The 22,815-nt window shown below is 37.2% G+C and overlaps 1 protein-coding gene across 9 annotated transcripts in view; it reads left to right on the top strand.

The window, feature by feature from the left end:
* Slc20a2 (solute carrier family 20 member 2) overlaps window positions 1-22,815 on the top strand; it is a 100,388-nt gene that overhangs the window by 31,994 nt on the left and 45,579 nt on the right. For all 9 annotated transcript variants that reach the window (XM_047551095.1, XM_047551096.1, XM_047551099.1 and 6 more), the window contains one exon: window positions 22,073-22,625. In XM_047551095.1, coding sequence (XP_047407051.1) covers window positions 22,337-22,625 — 289 coding nt within the window. In that variant the 5' untranslated portion in view covers window positions 22,073-22,336. The remainder of the gene's footprint in view (window positions 1-22,072; window positions 22,626-22,815) is intronic.

The following is a 22,815-nucleotide window of genomic DNA, read 5'->3' on the forward strand; positions in this document are numbered from 1 at the left end:
AAACAATTAGGCTTCCATATCTTCATCTGTGAGCAAGGAGGAAGGCAAACCCTCCATACTGTGGATGCCATTTTCCCATTTTGCAAAAACTTCATTTAAAACTTCTTTGTTATTATGTGTTGTCTGATTTTAAATACAAATGTCAACAATGAAAGGAAATGTTTCATTGGTACAGTTAGTAGGAAAAGAATGTAAGAAGGGAAAATAGAACTGAATTCCTAGGCTAATTTTAGAAAGAAACTTTTTTTTAACTTAGTTTTTTATTGAGCAGAAGAAAAATTTGTAGTCTAGATTAATTATAACAGAAAGGTCTCTCATGTCATCTTCAACAGAAAAAGGGGTTCTGTTCCAATATATTCTTTATAATATGTCCTTTATTCAAAGAATGTAACAGTTCTTATTCTTTTCATTGTTAGTAAGGTGCCATCAGACTCTCACAGGGTGGGTGGGTGTTTCAGGGTATGTTGCAGTTGTTAGTTTTCAAGCTAAAATTCATTTATTGTAATTTTTAGTCCTGCCGAAAAGAAAAGCAGATTAGACTTTGTCCATTTTGTTAATGTTTCTATCAACTTCTGTCTTAGTGAAGCATGTATTTTAGGATGAGTTGTTAAATGCTCATAAACACTTCCAGAGTGTTTGTTTCGAAGATTTATGTGCTGAGAGAGAGAGTGATCAGGTGCATGAAAGAGGAGATAGTATTAATTATGTAAGTGGCAGTGTCGGAATCTCCTGTGTTTGCTGGTTTTAGAATTCTCTTCACTACTTATTCTTTGCACCCGATGAAGTGATACTGATCGTGGTTCCAGCATGAGTGGAGGCTCAGACTGGTTATGACCTTGGGAGTGACAGATCACAGCTCAACTGGTACAGTCACAGAGGGGGATCCATGTGCCCAGAAACACAGCCTTGTGATCTGTAGAAAGAGCCCAGGAACCCTCAGTTTTGACCTACGTGCTATGCACACCCACATGCATCTTGCGTTGCTATCACTCCCACCACAGGTGATGTGCACACTTGTCCTCAGTCCTGTTTGAGTTGCTCTTACTGGCTGCCTGCCCTCTCACCCTAGTCCTCTACTTCTTTACATGCTTTGAGACCCAGAGGCTTTGACAGATTGCTATTGATTGCCACTGATTTATTTTACTGTTACTTTATTCTTAGAGCATAGCCTTCTGCTCTGAAGCTTTGAGAAAGTTTTCAAGGAAGCAGAAAGGACTCTTTTCTCTGGGTCCCCTTCATCCTCATGAGGTTTTGTTTTCATTTTTGGGCTGCGATGGCGATGGAACTCAGGGCCTCGAAGATGCTAGGCTACCACCCCCAACCCCCATGTGAGGTTTTAATAAGTCACTTGCCTGCAAGGCTGTATAGGAACTATGCTATATAACAGGCTGCCTTTTGGGTTTCAACCAAATGCTCAGTGATTATATCCCTAGAATATTCTTTTTCAAAAGGAAATTTGGTAGCAAGAGACTATGTTACATTCAGTTTCAACCGTGTTATCTAAAATGAAGAGTGAGCAGAAGGATGCCTCCAGCTTTGCCTGTGTTGGACACAAGTATATGGTAATAGGATCTGACCCTTGGGAGGAATGCTGATTTCTCCAGGAACTACTGGCACGGCTGTTATTATTTAGCATGTATTAAGCACCCCCAGAGCGCATACAATTCACAAAGAGAGCATAGTTCCTACTCTCAAAAAAATGCACGTGCTAAAATTTGGCAGTACACAGAAACTGAGCCCTCTGACATACAGTAAATAAACTGGCAAGACAATATGAAAAGGAGGAAAAGGGAAATAAGATGGAATGAGGTGAGTCGAGGGTACTTTAGCTTTCAGTTCATCGGGCTTTTAACAAACAGGATTGGAACGGGCTCTTGTTCCCCCTGGAGTGCCTGCTTCTCATCCTCTGTCAGCAGCTGTGGAAGCGATGGAAATAAGTGAGAAGACTGACCCAAGAGCCTTGCCCTTGGCTGTAGTTTTCTGTCATTTCTGCAAAGGGAAGGAGATTGAGCAGTTTTACTTGAACCTGAGACTTAGTATGTGGAGGGGTAAGCTTGATAGAAAGTACAATAAATACGAAAAGCAACTTACTCATAAAGTGATATTGAGACAGAAATCTGAATTTGAGATGCAGATTCTCTCTTCCCTCCTGAACTGATTTGTAGTTGAACAAATTATTTAACCTTGCACTGGTTTAAAATGTCGAGTCAGCTGTGAAATTAGAGAAGAGCTTTAAGCTTCTCAGAAGGCAGGCATCATGAGGGTCTGTTAAGCATTACTGCAGCTTGTAAAGGAGTCAGAACATGACTCAGAGGAAGAGCTAATAAGGCAAGCTTGGGTATTGGAGATTCATAAATATGCATATATGCATATACCATATGAATACATGAATCACTCCTCTTTTTATACCAGCCTTAGCCAGTCTCTGACTAAGGTTCTGCATCAGGTTCATGGCTCCACAACTGAAAGAAGCTTGGAGAAGCCTCAGCAAAGAACCTCAAAAAAAAAAAAAAAAAAAAAAAAAGATTAAAGGGTTAGAAAATGATGCCTATAATAAGAGGTTAGAGAACTTCTATTATTTAGCCTGGAGTGGGGAAAAACTGGTGGACTCTTGAATTGTTAGTCAAGTATATGTATGCCTCAGTACAAAGAATGAGGCCAACTAGTATCTGTTTCCATTCAGATTAGAAGGGCTGAGTCCAGTAAGGGTTAGGTTAGGACAGTGGTTCTCATGATGTCGTCCCTGTACTCCCAACATCAACACTAACTAGGAATCTGTGAGAAATGCAGATTCTCAGTCCTGCCCAAGACCTATTGATTCAGAAATTGTGGCAGTGAAGCCCATTAATCTGTATTTTTCACAAGCCTCTAAAGCAATTCTAGTGCATGCTAATGTTTGAGAAATGCTAACATAAGGGAGAATTTGGAAGATTAAAAATGTAAACTCTTACCCTGAAGTCATCTAAAAATGCATATTTACTTGTTTGCAATGTTTACAATGTTATCTCTGAAGTTAGGAGATAAATGACCTCACAAAGTTCCTAGTAGTCCTAACTTTGCTCTGGATTTCTTTTTGTCACTTAGAGAAGATTAACAATTAATCAGGAAAATTTTGCAATGACTTTCTGAATTCAGTAGTTAAGACAGTATTCATTTTACTTTTGCTTTTGTGTGTAGGGGGCAGGAGTTGCTGGGAATGAAACCCAGAGCCCCACCCGTGCCCAGCAAGTGCTATACCACTAGACCACACCCCCAAGGGTACCCATTTAAATGGAGATCAAGTGAGATAACTTGAGAGTAGTAATTGTGTGCTATCAGGTATATCCTACTTTGTTTTAGCAATGTTACTACAAGTCTCTCCCTTCCCATGTGACTTTTCTACAGCCACCTAAAGGAAAATGCAGGCAGAAGTGGCATGTGTTCAAAACAAGGGCCCCCCACTTGATTTTAGCCCACAATCTTTATATCACAGACTGTTGGTTAGATAGGTCACCATGAAGCTGGTGTCAGAAGAGAGGAGAATATGGGAAAAGTTTGTACCCCTTTTTCCCAACTCTTGTCACTTTTACAGGAGGAAGAGTTGATGGGTGAGGTGACATACCATCTGCAGGGATGCCAATCCTCATCCCTGCCATGGGGAATTCCACTGGACACTCTAGAAACAGGGGGTAATGTAGAAGGGCCTACAGAAAATCCAAGCATGATATATGTTCAGTGGGTCTCCACTGGAAGTGTAGGATAGGAATATTTTATCTTGACAGTTTTGTTTCTACAGCAAATAACCCAATAGTAAACATAGGAGGTAATTAATACAAATTAATGTCAAATAATTCAGTCAAAACATCCAAGACCACAGAACCTTTGCCTTCTCTCATGTCATGAGTTATCCAGATTTAGGGAGGTGTCAGTTCTAAACCTTCTATGTGAAAACAGTGACTCCTTAGAGTCCCCTTACTCACTACCTCTGACCCCCAATACACTTGCTTTTCACATCATATAAATGCTTATTAATTTGGTTATATTTTTGCCCTTTAATATATTTTCTTTGTGCCTTTTGCTTGATGGAATTGCCTTGGGTTGAGAACACAAACCGCTGAAAGTTGTGTCTATTTGTTATACTTTGTATAGTATTCAGTACAATAAAAGCTTTTATGATCATAATGAAGAAAGGGCTCTCTGAGGACATGTTTTGCCAGTACTATTTAAAAAGTGTCACACAAGTAACACACTGCCGTGTCCAAAAAAACATGCCCTCCCTTAGCCAAGGAATCATGGCCCTAACATTTTAGCACTTGAAAATGGGATATGTAGGATTCTTGGCTTTTATAACTACAGTTAATTACATGTTTGCAGAGTATTAAAAAGTCTTTGAAATGAGAAAAGACAGGTGAGAGCTGTTTGGCTCAAAATCTACTTTGCCTCATAGGGGATGTAGAGATAAAGTTTGCAAGCGTATATACTAGTTATTACTCAGTCTTTGAATCTTGATATGTTTGGGGAAAAAAACCTGATCTGTCAGATATCAAACTGCATGAACTATTATTTTCTTCCTCTCTGTTTTCAAAGTATATGAGACCCTTGGAACATGGCGGTTGCACACTAAGATAGATATTATCTCATCCATTCATAGGGTATGGAGAGTTGATTTAATACCCAATGAGTCTCCAAATATCGTTCCTTTGAAAGCCATGAACTCTCAATAATTATATAACCAATAGGAAAAATTCCAAGTCTGACGGATAAGGTTCTTAATGATAACCGTCAAAGGTTATCTGGGCTGGGATGAGGCTCAGTGGTAGAGCATATGTGTGACCCTGGGTTCTATCCCCAAAGACTACTTTAATTTCTATATAAAGAGAAATTAATAAATAGTTATTCTTTTTGGTATTTTTTTCCCTGGGAAAATTAAGCTTTTTCTAAAATCAATCTATAGGTAGTTCACATATGTGCCACTAAAAATAGAAGTAGCTAAGTGGTTTGGAGAAACTTTGTCTCATTATAATGAAAAAAATAAACTTGAAAGGCCAGAATAAAAAGCCTTTTATTGGTTATTAGATTAACTATATAGGAATTACTGATATAATAATTCAATAAAATATCCCCAGAAACAACTAATAATTTACTGATTAAATAATTTATGGTATTGCCCTATAAGGCACTTAAAATTATAATGCTAGATGTAGTAAAACTAGCATTTTATAAAATATTGTGTATTTCTGACCCTGTTTTTGTAAAAGGAGGTAAATATGTGCATGATCATGAAAAAAGAAGACTGTGCCCCGAATATAAGCAATAATTATCTCCAGGAAACGAGTTTATGTGTAATTTCCCCCCTTCTCTTTGGCTTCATGTTTGTTAATTTTTTTCTTCAACGAGCATATATTACTTAAGTAAAAATAAAAAACTTACTGTAGAAAAACTATTTTAACTCGTTTTTACATTAACAGTTATATTTTATTTAACTTGGCAGTGGCCTATCAGGGGCTCGCATAATTGCCTAGCCCAACTGATAAAACTAGTACACTAAGATGTTGATAGTGGTTACTTTACAGTTGTCAGCTGGGAGCATTTTTCCTTGTTTTCATTTCAAGTTTTTTGTATTTACCCAACATTTTTATATAAGCACATATTATTTTTGTAATGGAAAAATTTGACCTATTTTCAAGGCAGAGACTTGAGATGTTGGGAAGAAACCCACACAAACTGATGTGTAACAGTGAATGATAAAGGTTAATTATGTTAATTCTGCAATACTAGAGGTAATCAGCAAGCGTCTGATCTCACTACTGCCCCAATCTTCGATGAACTCTGGTCTCAAATTGGCCAGGATGTCAGGTTCAGTATCATTTGCAGAGCAGAGGAAGGCAGCTGGGATCCAACATATTTTTAAACCAATTAAAATAGTACTTATCCGTTTAAATTTGGTAAGGTGCCATCATTCAGGATCTTAAGTGCAAAATAGGGACTGATGGGAACATATTCAATAGACCTCAGGAAACATCTTGAGTGACACTGATGAGGGATGATGGAAAGAACGAGTCACCTGGCTAGTATTTCCAAAGTACTTATTTTTGTAGTATCAGAGTGTATCTCACCAGTGTTTACTAAAAATGATAGCACTTTAAGAGAGTCCTGGCTCAATTATTTCTGTCTAATGCTGCTAGGGTGTCCTTGTGGCCTTAATCAGAAGGTTATTTGTGGTGACTGTTTTGGGACTGGTGATTTAATAAAATCTTGAGCAAAAACAGTAGCTTCCCCCAAACCCCCTTTCAACCTGCTTTGTACAGTGACATGTGGGAATAAGTACTTCTGATGGTTATTTAAAGGGTCTCTCTCTGAAGTATGTTCTAAGATTCAGCTAGAGTGAAGTTGAATCTGTCACCAGGTCTACTTTGAGCACACAGGGTTAGATTGAGACTAAATTGAATCCACTTTCAATGGGACTATACCTTAAAATGTAATTTAAAATCAAACTGCCCTGAGAAACTAGAAGGAATCCAGGATACTATGTCCTGGATTTTGGCTTGACCTTTGATTTGGAACCTTTGTTACTCATAGATGAGTATTTCTGAGAACCCGGAAGCCGGTTTTTCAAGTGACCTTCTCACCATTCTTCATCCTAACAAGGAGTGCTCCTCTTTTCATCCTCATATTTCTTTATCATCTTGTCTCCTTCTCCTGTAATCAGATGGTAGGTGTAATTATGTAATTCTCACACTATTGCTTCCTGAAGGATGTGAAGACACATCCACTTGGGGAAAGAGAGATATCAGTGAACCTTGTAATTCAGATATTCAGTGGGTGGGGATTGTTCCAAGTGAGCATCATCCTGGGGCAATTCCTAGGACATCAGCATATCTGAGCTGCCAAGCAGTCACAAATGAGTTGAGTCCCAAGGCTCTCCTGCATGCTGTGTAAGCACAGGTATCTGACATGCCTCATCAGGGTGGAATAAATAGTTAAAATTGTTTAATAGAATTATTTGCAAATGGAATGGATCAAAGGAAGGCAAAAACTGTTTCTCTGGGTCCTTAAAAGGGATAGGACAGATGAAAAATGAAAAATATTTTTACTGGCTATCAAGAAGGCGGGAAAACTGGTGGCAAGAGGTAAGAGGCTGCCTCTTATAAGAGGAAGAGGCGAATGAACCCAGATTTAAAGATCTGGGTTGAGTTTATTTTCTTCCCCTTTGTCTTTGCTTGTTCATTTGTCTTTTGTGTTGTTGTTTTTGTCTTTACTCTGAAGACTAAAAGCAAATATAAGTATGAACGTAATTAACATAGTGAGGTGGTTAGGAGTTTTAGATGAACTCATCTATTACAAAGGGTTTGTTGTTGTTGTTTGTTTATTTTAAATAAATTAATTTTTAAAAAAAGAGTGTTGCAGTAGACCTGACTTGAAATTAAAGTGGCGACTGGCACAAGAATAGAAAACTCCTGGGAAGCTCAGTCACTTTGGGCCTTAGTCTGCTGGGCAAAGTGGAGTATCCCTAGGGACTTAGCAGGGCACATATCCGGCCACGTGCCTCTTTCTGTCAGGCCTGATTTTGGCCATCTCTACTTTATTCTTTTTTAACCTTTGTTTGGGTTTTCCCTGATCTTTGAGTTGTAGTGTCTTCAGGCTCTGTCAGACTTGTCAGTACTAATTAAGTAAACCCAGAATTTTTACTTGAAGAAAAATGACTCAGCGCCTAATCTAGAAGAAACTTCTTTTGATCAGGCATAGAGCTTGACATTATCATATTACATTAAGTATTAAAATGATCTTTTTAAGCTTGATTTTTATTTTGTTCTGAGAAGGCAATGGTGTAACAAGAAAGACTTTATTTTCTAACTCTCCACTAAATATTAAGGGGTCAACTTCTAGGAACTCCTGTGATCAGATTTGATCCATCTGTGGAAGAGCAGTGTAGGTATAAAAATATGCTTTTCTAAAGGTAAATCCTGGTTACTTTTTCTTTTTAATTTGTATGCATTAAAATCACTTTTTCTAGTGTATATCTTGAGGTTTTATAAATGTACACATGTTTATGACCACTGTCACCGGCAGGATACAAAATAATTTTAACTCCCTAAAAAATACCCTATGCTGCCATTTGTATTCATACTTCCCCTCCATCCCTTAGTCCCTGAACTGTGAAGTCAGTCTTTAAGCCACACACTCGTGGTACTGCATGAAAGTGTAATTGGTTAAAGAGGCTTTAACTAACCTTTGGTTAATAAATGGCTTATACTGTCCACCCAATGATCACTAAAAAGCCAGATTAAAATATAAAAACAAGGGGGAAAGCCTGAGTAGAGATAGTACCAGCTGCACTGTAGGGGAAGTAGACTTCACAAAATTAATTTGATCAAATACACAAAACTCAGGCTGGGGAGATAGCTCAGTTGGTAGAGCTTGCCTCGCAAGCACAAGGCCCTGGGTTCAATCCCCAGCACCATCAATCAATCAATCAATAAATAAATACACAAAACTCAAATATCAAAGTGGGAATATTGGTCAGTTTTTAGCAAAAAAAACCAAAAATCAAGATTTAAAGAAACTGGATAGTATGACACACACACAAGGAAATGCGGTAGGCAGTAGTGGCTGCTTTTGAGAGGCCCATACACTGAACTCAGCAAAGATTTCAAATTAGCCATTATAAATATGTTTAAAGACTAGAGGAAACAATGTTTAAGGAATTAAAAGAAAGGGCAGCCATGGCTTATCAAATAGAGAATATTTGTAAAGAGATAGGAATTATTTTTTAAAAGGAACGAGGTAGAGCTCTGACACCAAAAGAACAGGTGACAAAAGCAAAAATATTGGACTATATCAGAATTTAAAACTTCTGTACATCAAAGGACACAGTAGAGTGAAAAACCAACTTACAGAATGGAAGATAATATTTATAAATCATATATTGGATAAGGGGCTCATATTCAGAACAGATAAAGAACTCCTATAACTCAACAATGATTAAGAAAAACCTGATTTTAAAATGGGCAAAGGACTTGAATAGACATCTCTCCAAATTAGAACTGCAAATGGAGAGTTGGGCCTACATTTTCTTCTAGTAGGGCAGAGTCTCTGATCAAATGCCTAGATCCTTGATCCATTTGGATTTGAGTTCTGTACAGGGTGAGAGAGAGGGTTTAATTTCATTTTACTGCATAGGGATTTCCAGTTTTCCCAGCACCATTTGTTGAAGAGGCTACTTTTTCTTCAATGTATGCTTGTGGTGCCTTTGTCTAGTATGAGATAACTGTATTTGTGTGCATTTATCGCTGTGTCTTCTATTCTGTACCATTGGTCTTCATGTCTGTTTTGGTGCCAATACCATGCTGTTTGTGTTACTATAGCTCTGTAGTATGATTTAAGGCCTGGTATTGTGATGCCTCCTGCTTTACTTTGCTCACTAAGGATTGTTTTGGCTATTCTGGGCCTCTTATTTTTCTAAATGAATTTCATGACCAACAAAAAAAAAAAAAAAAAAATCTAAAAATGGCCAACAAGCATATGTAAAGATGTTCAACATCACTGATCATTAAGGAAATGAAAATCAAAACCACAATGTGATATCACCTTATACCCATTAGAATTGCTACTATATAGAGAAAAAAGAAAAGCAATAGAAAATAATGTATATTAACAAGGATATGGAGAAATTGGAACCCTGTACAGTGTTTTTGGGAAATATTGAGTAGTGAGGTTGCTGTGGAAAACAGAATGAAAATTTCTCAAAAAAATTTAAAGTAGAACTAACAGATGATACAGTAGTTCTACCTCTGGATACATATCTGGAAGAATAGGAAGCACGATATCAAAGAAATATTTATATGCCCATTTTGATAGCAGTATTATTCACAACAGCCAAAAGATGAAGCAACCCAAATGTTCACTGATGAATAGATAAACCAAATATGTGCTATACATATAATGAAATATATGTATATTTTACATACATATACATTATTACTTATTTGAATTATTGAATATACTATATTTGGTAATGTATTAAATATAATAGTCTTAAAAGAGAAGGAAACTCCAACACATACTACAACATGGACGAATTGTCAAGACATTGTGCTAATCAAAATAAGCCAGTCGCCAAAGGACAAACACCATTGGGATTCTCCTCCTATGAAGTACTTAGGTAGTGAGATTTGTAGAGACAGAAAGTAAAATGTTGGTTGCCTGGGGGTAGGGGAAGCAGAGAATGGGGAGTTCAGTGGGTACAGGATTTTAGTTTTATAGATGAAGAGTTCTGTGGATGCATGGTGGTGGTAGATGCACAACAATGTCAATGTGTTTAATGCTACTGAACTGTGTGTACACTTAAACACTGTTAGGATGGTAAATTTTATGTTCTGTGTGTTTTACCATATTTAAAATAAGTGTTTTAAAAATAAGGAAATTCAGGAGTTGAAAAGTACACTAACTGAAATGAAAAATTTACTAGAGAGGCTGAGTAGTAAACTTGAATTAGCAGAAAATTCAGCAAACTTGATAACAGAACAATAGAGATTGTACAATCTGATGAGCTAAAGAAAAAAGAATAGAGAAAAATGAATAGAGCCACAGAGAAATGTGGGCTACCATTAAGTGCATCAATGAGGAGAAAGGGGCAGGAAAAAAAATTTTTTTAATTTAAATATTTTTAAAGTATTTTAACTTTTCAAATTTTATGAAAAATACTAATTAGTACATCCAAGAAGTTTAACGAACCCCATTTAGGATAAACCCAAAGATATCTACATTCAGACACATTATAGTAGAAGACTGAAAGACAAAAAAAGGAAATTTGGAAAGCAGCAAGAGAAAAATGACTGTCACATACAGTGGAATTCCAATAAGGTTAAACACTGTCATCTCTTGAGACACAGTGAGGCCAGAAGGCAGCAAGATGACATAGTGAAAGTGCTGAAAGAAATGATCTCTCACAAAGCTGTCTTTCAGAAGTGAAGACAAAATAAAAACACTCTCAAATAAAAACTGAGAGGGCCATTGCTGTCAGATCTGCCTTAACAGAAATACTGACCAAGTAGCCCATGCTGAAAAGAAGTGACAGTAGGCAGTGAGTTGAACTACCACCCCGCCACTACTGAGTCTTCAATAGGTACCAAAGCTCTGTTAGAAGTGTTAAATGGGTAATGATAAAAGATAGAATAATTATACATTTTTCTTTCTTTTTGAGCTTGTGTAAAATATCATGAAAGAATAGCAAATGTCTGGTTGCTTTCTGGTTATTATATGAAAGGTCTTCCTATTTATATCAGAGTATCCTCCCTTGCTCCAAGTTGTCTGAAGAAAAAATGGAGGCTAAAGGGAGCCAATTCTTGATCATACAAAAGGAACAAGTGCCAGTGTTCTCAGAATGAGGAAATGGTTTTCAAAGAAATCTCATAAACTCTCTTATCTTTTTAATGCTATTTTAGGTACTTCCATGGTTCTTTGAAGGTAAAAATTTTTTTAAAGAGGCTTATGGTTTCTTGATGTAGTAAAAAGATTCCAATTTAGGTAGTCTCTGTGGAAGAAATTCATAGAACTACTAAATTTCTACCTGACATTAATCAAATGAGAAATTCTGTGAATTTTTGTTTAGCCTGATTACACTGTTAATTTGGCAAATTATTGGTAGATTTGAATCAAGTTCCCACACTTCTGATGAAGCACTTCTGAGAACTGGACATTGTGCTATTGAGCAAAGTGGAAGAGACTGGCTAAATCCATTTAATAATTATCTGTACTCTTGCTTTTTCTGCTGCTTACAAACTATTGCTTAAGAATCTCTGGAATGAGAACAAGAAATATGGGGCTGTAAGTTGAGCATGGAAAATAGTTAAGATAAAAATCATGAATCAACTCTTCTATGTATATTAGTATTGTATATTAATGGAAAAACTTTGCAGTAGTATCTGGAAATCAAGGTTTTATAAGTGTCATCCCTATTTTGATTGAGCCCCAAAATAATCAGAAAAAATTAGCAAATAAATATGTAAGAACCAGGATATCTATTTACATACATGGTTCCATTTTAAACTGACTGAAAGGAAAGTATTTCCCTAATATAGCTCTTGGAACTTAGCCCAACCACCCAACACTTAAGGGCACAGAATTGGAACACATGATCCTAGGTTTGCCAGTTGATAGATGTTTCATATGATAAATGATTTGCTTGTGAAAACCAACCGATTTTTTATTATTAGTGAAAAAGAAAAAAAACTTAGGACCCAGGAGAAGTTTTCTATAGTGAGTATAGAAAGGGTGAAAGGGGGAAATGTTTAAAAGACTTTTCTATCTTAGAGTGGGAATAAATGTATCAAACTCAGCTACTCAATCTTGTCCTTTGCTTTCAAGCAACATTGTACCTAAAACAGTCTAGCAAGGTAATGATCTATTTTAAAAACCTCAATTGTAGGTTATTCTATATTTTCAATAGGAACTAATTTCAGAGCACAACAGCTCATTCACTTATGTTTTCCCTCCTACCCAAATGCAGTCTTTCTTTCCTGTTATCTCTTTTCTCTTCATATTGGGGATTGAACCCAGGGGAACTTTACCACTGAGCTTTGTCCTCAGCCCTTTTATTTTTTTATTTTGAGACAAGGTCTTGATAACTTGTCCAGGCTGGCCTCTTCCAATTTGTGATCCTCCTGCCTCAGTTGCTGGGATTACAGGTGTGCGCCACAGCACCTAGCCCAGTCATTTTTATTACACGAAAGACTGCTTCCTTGTGCTACATGCTCAGATTTGAGTGGCTGAAATATATTTCCTTATAATATTTTTCCATGGGCTCATTGCATTATAAACTTAAAATAAAAATACTTAAGCTTGTTTACAGTCACCTACCATATAGCCATTCCAGTTCCACTAAAACATCACCAAGGAAATGGCCCCTCACCCTTCCTGAGGCAGTCTGTCAACTTCTAAAAAATACTTGCTGTGGGAGTCATGTAGCACCTTCTAAATCTTTTCTTCTTTAGATCAAATCACTCTTTAACTCCTTGAACTTTATCTCATTTTAATTATTTTTGCTGGTTATTTCTTTATCCTTTAAAAATATATTTACTTAATAGACTTGTATAATAACACTCCCAGAGAGCAAAGGCTGAGTGGAAAACATCTAAATAATACAAAAGCTTTATGAGCTGGAAAGAAATTTAAATGTCAGAATGAGAAAAATGTAGGAGGGAGAGTGAATACAGCAGGAATGAAGCCTGGAGAGGAGAAAGGCTGCAGAAGGCCTGACCCCTTCAGGATCTCAAGTGGAAACTTTAGATGGAGCACCAAAATAAGTTAGTTCACGTTCCATAAATTCATGAAGTCTGTCGATTGCCCTGCTTAAGAAAGGGTCAAAAATTTCCAACCCCTTTCCCCGCAGGACAATCCTGTGGTTCCCAGTTTCAGGCTAAAATGCCTCTTCCAGATCCTGTGGTCTCTGGTTGATGTAGAATAATAAAGTTGGACAGGACTTGAAGATATCATCTGATCTTGACAATTTCCAGGGATGAAGGCTCTGCAGCTTTCTTTGTACTCCACTCATTGTATTGCCCCTTCCTTATCCCATGGGCTCTTCCTTCCACCCTCTCCTTATACCCCATCCCGACTTAAGCCAAGAAATTTCAACTCTCAAAACAAGAACTAGTGGCATCAAGGTTTGATGAATGTCAAACAGATACATCACTATCTAATTTCTTTTTTATTTGACTTCTACCATGACTCATAGTACTAAACAATGTGTTTAGGAACTCGTTGTTTTACTTTAACTTAGGACAGTCACATCTTTCAAATGACCAAAATTGAACTCAATATTTTCTAAAGTTGCCTCAAAGTCAAATGTTATATGAATTTATAATTCTTTGAACTAAAACAGGAATAAAAGGGTAATTGTAGGTTGCTTCTTGAAATACTATTTCAGTAAAAAATAAAAAGAGGCCTGCAAAGTACTTGGCACCATGAGGACATTTTTTAATTCAGTTCAGTTGTGATGGCCAAACCTCAAGAGAAGCAGAAGAAAGATGAAGGAAGAATCTTGAGAGAAGGAAAAAGTGTGAATGAATAGGGACCCAAACATCCTACAAACCAGAGTGTAAGAGAAGACTATTGGGCCACCCAGAGACCTTTTCACCAAGTACCCAGCCTCTAGAACAAAAGATATTCTTGAAAGTAAAAAACAGATAAGTAAAGGAATAAATAAGATGTGTTTTATGTCTTATGTTGTAGGGTAGTAAGCTCGAAAAAAAAAAAATTGCTTGAGAGCTCCAGGTCGAAAACATGATAGATTCATGATACATTCATTTGTTTATTAAAGAAGTATAAACACACTTTGGTGATACATTCCTAAATTTTTTAAAAAATGTACTTTCATTTGTAGTGTACTGGAAAGGTCTTCCAATGATAAAAGTGGTAAATACTTACAGTAGAAAATGGGGGAAGCTACAGCTAAAGATGTGGCTCTGTGGTAGAGTACTTGTCTGCCAAGTGTGAGGCCCTGGGTTCAATCCCTAGCACCTGCAAGAAAAGAAAAGAAAATGTGTTTATCAACCCTGGGCATGCTTTAAAGTTTTATTGCTAGGTGAATTCTTAAACATAGTTGAGATATTACGGCCACATATAATTCTGTATACTGATTTTTCACTTAGCATTAGTATGTGCCAATGTCATGAAAAACTCTCAAGTTGCATCAGTTTTGTAACTACAGATTTCATCTTTAGAAGTTCCCACTATTTTTCCAGCCACTCCCCTGTCTAGAGACATTGAGATGGCTTCCTCTTTTTCATGATTATAATAAATGACACTGCAATAAACATCTTTGTACAACTATATTTGCCCATATTTCAAATTAGTGTGTCTCCATTTGAGATTAATATCATAAAAAACACCCATACCTTACCTGGATATTCAAGATGGAGTACTGAAATTGCCACACATCTGACACAGCCTGGCAAGTTTATGAGAACCATTTCCTACATGAAAATACATGCTGTTTCTTAGAACTGTCTAAACCATTCTTGACTGTCTTGTGGGTGATGGTATTACAGAACATTATACTGCAGATACATTATAGATAAATTTACAGAACTGATTTTAAGTTAATATGAATTACAGATCAAGGTGACACTTTTATTATGAATTGCTTATATTCAGAGTTTCTTTAATTAACTTCCTTGAAGCTCTCAGTGTCAGTACTCACAAGTCCAGATTTAAAATATCTTCAATCTGTAGATCCCTCCCATTGGACTGCTTTCCAGCTAATGTTTATATTTGCCCTAAACATAAAAGCTAATAAATGGGTTTCTACCTTTTGGATCCTTTAGAAGTCATTTGGGAGACTTGTCTTCACAGGAAAGCCCTGCTTTTCTTTTCTCTGAGAAAGTACAAAATCATTGATTTGGAGAAGGTCAGTGGCCTGACAGCAGCAGATCTGTTTTCCTCATATCTAGCCTTGGAAGAGTTATATCTTTAATCTCTTCCTGTGGAACTTCACGTTTACATTGCTATCTCAGCATCTCCTCTAATTGATCTGTATTTGCTCTTTACTTCTCTGTGCCATTGTTTTAAACATGGTGTAATAACCTGAATCCTAGTTGAACTGGCAGGTTTTACTATGTCTTAGTGGCAGATTCCCCTTTTCATTGAATATGAGAATTTTTTTTTTAACTATATTATTTGTATAACATCCTGGGAGACTTGGGATAGGGGCAATGCTTGCAACATAGAAAAAAATATCAAAAGCAAATGTTACTTTTTTTGACCAGTAATGTTTTATAATCAGTTTTAATGAGTTTTATATGCAATAAAGTTCAATTAGTGTAGTTTCATGAGTTTTGACAAACATATACAGTAGTATAACCACCACCATCCTCAGGATTTAGACAAAAATTCCTTGTAGACAAGTATTCTCATTTCTCTTGGTAACTACACCTCAGGATGACATGACTGAGTTATGTGATCAGAATACCCTTTACTTTATAAGAAACCATCAAATTGTCTTCTAATGGGGTTTTATCTTTTTGAAACCTTTTATTGTTTTTTTTTTTTTTATCTCTACTTCTTCACCTTCCATCCCTCAAAAAAGCTTCTATCCTTTACAGTGTGTGTCTCTCTAACCAAAGACAAGGCCAAGATTTGTACACTGAGGAAGAAGAGCAGGACCAGAGGGAGGTGACTCGGTATACCCATGTGACTACGAGATGGGGTGGAAAGCAAAGGATTGAAAGAAAGATCTTTCTAGAAGTATTTTGGAACCTTGTTATTTTCCTGGGTCTATAATGATACCAATTACTTTAAGTTGCTTGGGGCTCACCACAACTCACAAAACATTTTTACATAATTAGCTTTGATCCTCACAATTCTGTAAAATACATGTTACCACCATCCCCATTTTACAGATGATGAAACTGGATTCAGAACATGTCTGTGAGTTATCCAAGATCAGCTGCTGCTTAGTAGCAGAGATAGGATCAGACCTCAAGTTTCCTGACTTTCGAGCTATCAGGGCTTTATCTGCTAATGATGATAACAGCGGTCCCAAGTTATCACTTCTAGTTTGTGCATAACCAAAGTTATGGTCTATTAACTCCAAGTTTCAGAGGGTCATTTAGGTGACTTGCCCAGCATGGTGTAGCCAGTAGCTGGCTGGACAGGAATGGACACAGAGCTCTTACTGAAGGTCTTTCCCCTTCTCCATGTGGGAGTAAAAAATAATCCCCTTTTTCAGTCTCAGAAGAGGAGAAGGGAAGACACAACAGATTAGCAAACTACCATTGCAATCCTTTTCCAGTTTTAAATCTGCACCTCTTCATGTTGGATATCTTTCATCTTCATTCTTGGACTTTGTGTTCATGCTCTTTATCCTCGTTGAGTGAACTCCCTTCTTCCTGCTTCTGTGTGGATGCTTAGTCTTTGTGTTCCCTGTGCTGCAAGCTTGAGCTAACATTTGGCTTGATTGTCTTGTCTTTCCATTTGAGGGACTTTTCTTCTCTTTCTCCCTCCATCTCTCCTCCTTTCTCCTCTCTACCTTCCTACTCCCTCCTTCTTTTCTTTATCCCCTGCTTCTGCCTCAGTCAAAATATAATCTGCTTTTCTCCAGGCTCCTGTGTTCTCCTTGACTGCTCTGCATACTTGCAAATCTGCTGTTTAAAGGTGGTCATGGCAAGTTTCAACAATGTTTCAATTTTTGTCATTAGCGTGAATATATGAAACTCAATATTTTCTGTCATGAATATACTATTACATTTTAAAGTACTTTCAAAAATTTGAAAGCATAAAGCAGATGTTTTCATGAGCTATCCAGGTATGCTGCTGTTAACTAGAAACTTCTTATGGCAAGATATACACACTAAATGTTAAAAAGAAACATTTTTCCTATTGTTATCCTACAAACAATAAGATTCCAAAAACTGAATCTTCAGTATTAGAAAATACTGGTAACTTTTATAGCTAAGGATTCCAAGTAGCTATTGTACAGCAATTATTAGATAAAGAGATACCTCTATTGATATTTCTACCTAGGTGTCAGAATTCAAGATTCTACCTTAGCTTCCATGAAAATAGATCTTACATTGTTTTTGGAGGATGGGTATGAGCTCCTTTTGACTTTAGTAGAAGAAACTGGGAAATTGCTTCAGAGCCAGAATTCTCTGTATGCATAACCTTATTTTGGAGGGAAATCTTGGTCTGAGTGCAACCCAGGAAATCTCAGGTAAAAAATATTCACAGACCAGGAGCAAACACAATGGAAAGGAGATTGACTATGGGCCAGTCCTTCAAAATTGCAAATTTTCTCATATATTAGCTTTGACAGCGTTCCAGAGCAGGGACCCTTCTACCCAAATTTCATTTTGCAAAGATGCGTTAATTGCCACAATTCTTCAGCATTCCTGCTTTTAATAGTGAGGGTGAGAGGAAATTAGGTACAGTTGCAACTGATGCTCATAGAAGTTGCAAAGAGAGAATCTAGTTCGTGGTGTGGTGTAGTCCGTGGTGTGGTGTTGCTCAGTGGTAGAGAGCTTGGCTAGCTTGCATGAAACCCTGGACTTGATCTCCATTGCCACAAAAACAAACAAACAATAAACAATCTAATACTTGAGTCCTGCTGAGTGGCCTCATTGGGCAGTGAGAGTGGAGCTGGTAAATAGATAAGGAACAGGGTAAGGGGAAGCAGTTGAAGCATTGAAGGTGCTGGAGAAAGAAAGTGAGGAACTTGTTGACATAATACAAATTTGGGAGATGGAACTTAAGAAACCCTTCAGTGCCTCTTGGAGTAATTAGAAAACACTCTTAAGATTCCTGATGCTCAGTGGAGGAAGTCTGTGGTATTTGAAAATTGAAGAGTATCTTGTAATATTCATATCTGCAAATCCCAGCCATGTAGGAGGTTTTGATATTTGGGGAAAGAGAGAGTTAAGAAGCTTGTTCCAACCATCTTTCATTTTTGATGTAGTAATGTTGACTCTTTCCAGAAATACCCTTGTAGGGGAGTTAGAAAGAACCAGAGCATTAACTGAAAAGTCTGAACAGTACTGCCCCCTTGTTGAAGGTAATTGCTGTGGAAAGAGATGGCATTTCCTCATACTGTTACCACACTTGAGTCCTCCCTGTCTCACATCTACATGGTTTTTATGAACTCTTATACCTTCTATTAACTACCTTTATGCTATGTCTAGTTTTCCCCACTCCAGTATTAAGTATTTACTTGTGATTTTTCTGATTCTCCTCAGGTTTTGATTTTTACATTTAAATCTTTTGTTTTTGCAGTGAGGTATGGGTCTATTTTTTTTTTCCTTCCAGATAGTCAGTCATTAACAGTTGTCTCAACATCATTTTATTGAATGTGTCAGTGTTTCCCCACTGATTGGATATCCACCTTCAAATACTTCTTTCAGACTGTCAATACTTTCACATATCATACCTGATCAGACTTCACATTCATCCTGAATTTGGTCTTCTATATTCTGGGCAATTTAAGATTTTAGCCGCCCACATGGTGTCCTCTGGCCTTCCAGTGGCTCAGTTTCATCTTTCTCTGTGCAGCAGATTGTGTAATCATGTAAGCATTTGTTTTATTTTACTCAAGTTTGAAAAAATTAAGAGAAAAGAGCGAAAAATCAAAGTGTTGTTTTAAAAAATAAGTCTTCTAAGTTAAGTACAATACATTTAAGATATAGAAATCATTTAGGTTACAAAAAAAAAAAATGGCAAACCTTTCTCAACCTGATGCTTATTGTACTCAGAATGGTTAGGTTAGATTATGACTGTGAAGGAGAAAAGCCAAATTAAGAAACACTGAGCTGGGGTTGTGGCTTGGTGGTAGAGCATTTGCCTGGCATGTGTGAGGCTCTCTCTTCAATCCTCAGCACCACATATTTAAAAAAAAAAAAAAATTCATTGACAACAACAACAAAAATTTTTTAAAAAACCAAGAAACAGACAAAGTTGTGGAACTAAGTAGTCTAAGATTATCTAAGTAGGAAAGGCAATCTAGGCTGAAATGATGTCAATGATATCATAAAGATGACTAATAACCTTCCCGAACAAAACTGAGCAAAGGACACAGCTGCTCTGATATATATTCTTCTTTTCTGTACTCATGATTTACCTCTAAGTGTGTCACATCTATAAGAAAACCTATAGTCAAACCCTATCCTAACACTAAAAAGAAAAACTGAACACAAAAGAGAAAAAAATAAAAAAAAGCTACTCAGTTATTTTACAGTATAGTTCCATAAGTCAGTAGCCATCTAACTTTTTTCCACCCCTATATGCAAACCATGATCATGTCCTGTTGAATTTTACTTTTCTTTCCTCATCTACCACCACCACTGTGGTCCAGGATTCCTCATCTCATGCCTGAACCATAATTCATAATTAGTCTCACCACATTCATGCTTACCTTCTGTCAGTCCATTGTCTATGCTACACCCAGAATGATCTTTAAAAAATGCCAAGTCTGATTATGTCAGCACCTCCTCAGATTCAAACCCTCATTGGTACTCCCTTGTTTCCCTGGTGGCCACTGTCTTTAATATGACCCACCTCAAATTTCATCAGTTTCCCTCTCCCTGGCCTGCCTTCAGTCTCTTCTTCCTAAAATGAGAATTGTCTGGAATGAACACCCCCTGCAAGCCCAAAATTAATTCCCATCACCTGTAGATCTCAGGTAAGCCTTTCCTGCCCTCAGATAAGGTCATGCTCCAGTCCACTCTTATGACACAGATTGTCTTGTCTCCTTCCTTCATAACCCGTCTCACCACAGCATGTTGTCACACTTACGTGGTTATTTGATTAGTATCTGCTTCCTTCACTGGACTGTAAACTCCACATGTGCCAGGACCACATCCATTCTTATTTACTGTATTCCTAGTGATTAGCCCAAAGGAAGTTCCCAATAAATATTTGCTGAATGTTGTTCCTATTTGCCCTATTGGCAGCCTACTCTGATAAACAAGATTTCATCAAGAATCTGTTTATATTTTAAGGTAGATAACATTGGCTCCAAATACTTTTATTTTGATTTTTATTTATAGATTTAAAGTGCCCATAATATTAATAAAATTCTCTTTTCAGTGGAATATTATCTTTTGCTTCACAGTGGTCTTTTCATTTGTCTCACGTGGAATCTGAATCTTCAGAATTGCATAGGCTAAAAATCTTAGAAAATGATAAGAATCTATCAACCTTATAGTTGATTGATCAAAGTATTATATTCTGTATGACATTGCAGTTAAGACTAATCCATTCAGTACGATTTAATAAACATTTATGAGGAAACACACTGTGCTAGGCACCATGCTGTACATCTAACACCTTTCAGAGAAAATCCACAGATTTTTTACTTTGACTATATGATAATAGAATACTATAATTAGGAAGCATTTAGTGACATTTTTACTGCACAGATATATTTTGTGGCATCTCCTGTCCTTCCTCAAAGAAGGAAGAAGCATTTGTTTAACAGCTTCTTTCTTCATTTATTCAGTAAATTGGGGATTACCCCCATGCCAGGCACTAATCTATGCACCCGAGATTCAGCAGTGAATTAAAATCCCTACGTTCTATTGGGAGAACACAGTGCAACAAGAATGAATGAATGAATGAATGAATAAGTCAGGTGATAAGTAGAGGAAGAAAAACAGCAGGGAAGAGGGATGAATAATGGCATGTGGGAGGGGCTGCTCCTTTCTAAGGTCAGGCAACGCCTCTCTGGATGGTGACATTTGAGCAGAGACCTAAATGGAGTGAGGAGTGAGCTGTGCAGCTGTCAGGGGTAATATTTTCCTGGCAGAGGGATCCTCAGGTACAAAAGCCTTGAGGTTTTCAAGGAATAGCAAGGAGCCAGAGTGAGAGGGTAGATAGGAGTTGAAGTTAGTTGGAGGTGAGGCCTCTGACTTTTCCTCTGAGATGGAAAGTAGCAGAAGAGTGACTTGATCTGACTCATGCCTTAATAGACCTCTTCATTCTCTAGCCTTCTCTGTTCCTCCTCTGAGGTCCTTTAGTTCCCACCTTCATCACCCTCTGTATGAATGACCTTGAAGCAGAGCTTGTAGACTTTCTTGTAGAAGAATGCATGATGTACTCATAGCATGAAATGCTTATTCCCTGTGCCTACATGTACGGATAGATAATTAGCCGTACTCTGTGGTGTCACAGGATCAGATGTGATTATAACCCTTCTAAGGAACTAGGCACATTCCACATATTTGAAAAACTATCTTAACATTTCATTTCTTAATCTTTTGCTCACTTGAGGTAATTGTTCCTCTCTGAAAATAATGACCAAATGTGTTTTTCAAATGGCATTAAAAAACTTAACCTAGTAAGGCTTACTATCAGCCTATAATTATTAAGCATGCTTCATCCTCTGACATTCTAGAATCCAGCTTTATTTTTTTAAGTTTTATTTGTTGTCGGTATGGGGAGGGGTTAGCCTAATTATAATCTTCCTTGAATTGCTTTATGGTTAGATCTGTCACATGCCAAAGTTAGATCCCATTAGCAGGCTTAAAACATTTATTTCTGAAAGAACAAACTGTTACATGTTGCTTAGGGTAATTGATTTCTTTTGTTTTCTTTCTCGTTACAGGAGGAGACATCACAGCTTTCCCAGATTGGGAGGAAAAATATGGAATGTGTTTTACCGCTGACTGAACACAACCAAATGAACTGTACTGACAGTAGTTTGAAAACCAGCAGTTAGCAGTTTGTTCAGACTCTATCACTATCCAGCACTTTCCAGAGCAAACTCACTGTTTACAAGAACTCTCGGCCTTACGAAGTTTATAACCTCAAGCTTTGTTTATTTAAAATATTTCTGCGAAAGAAAAGTACCTGAAGCCTATTTTCCAAAATGGCCATGGATGAGTATTTGTGGATGGTCATTTTGGGTTTTATCATAGCTTTCATCTTGGCATTTTCTGTTGGTGCAAATGACGTTGCCAATTCGTTCGGTACCGCTGTGGGCTCTGGTGTGGTGACCTTGAGGCAGGCGTGCATTTTGGCTTCAATATTTGAAACCACCGGCTCTGTGTTGTTGGGGGCCAAAGTAGGAGAGACTATTCGAAAAGGTATCATTGACGTGAACCTATACAACGATACCGTAGAAACACTTATGGCTGGGGAAGTTAGCGCAATGGTTGGTAAGTAGCATAAATCTCCACACCAATGAATGATGGTCCACTGGCCTGTTTCCCTACTACTACTCTTACCATATCCGGAAGAGTGATTTTTGTTTTCACTTTCCACAAACTGGTTTGATGTTTCATACTTACTGATTTTCACTTTCTGCATTTTAATTTGTGATTTTTTAAAGTGTTTAAATTTCAAGCA

Source organism: Sciurus carolinensis, chromosome 4 (genome assembly GCF_902686445.1).
Source record: "Sciurus carolinensis chromosome 4, mSciCar1.2, whole genome shotgun sequence".
Classification (NCBI taxonomy): domain Eukaryota; kingdom Metazoa; phylum Chordata; class Mammalia; order Rodentia; family Sciuridae; genus Sciurus; species Sciurus carolinensis.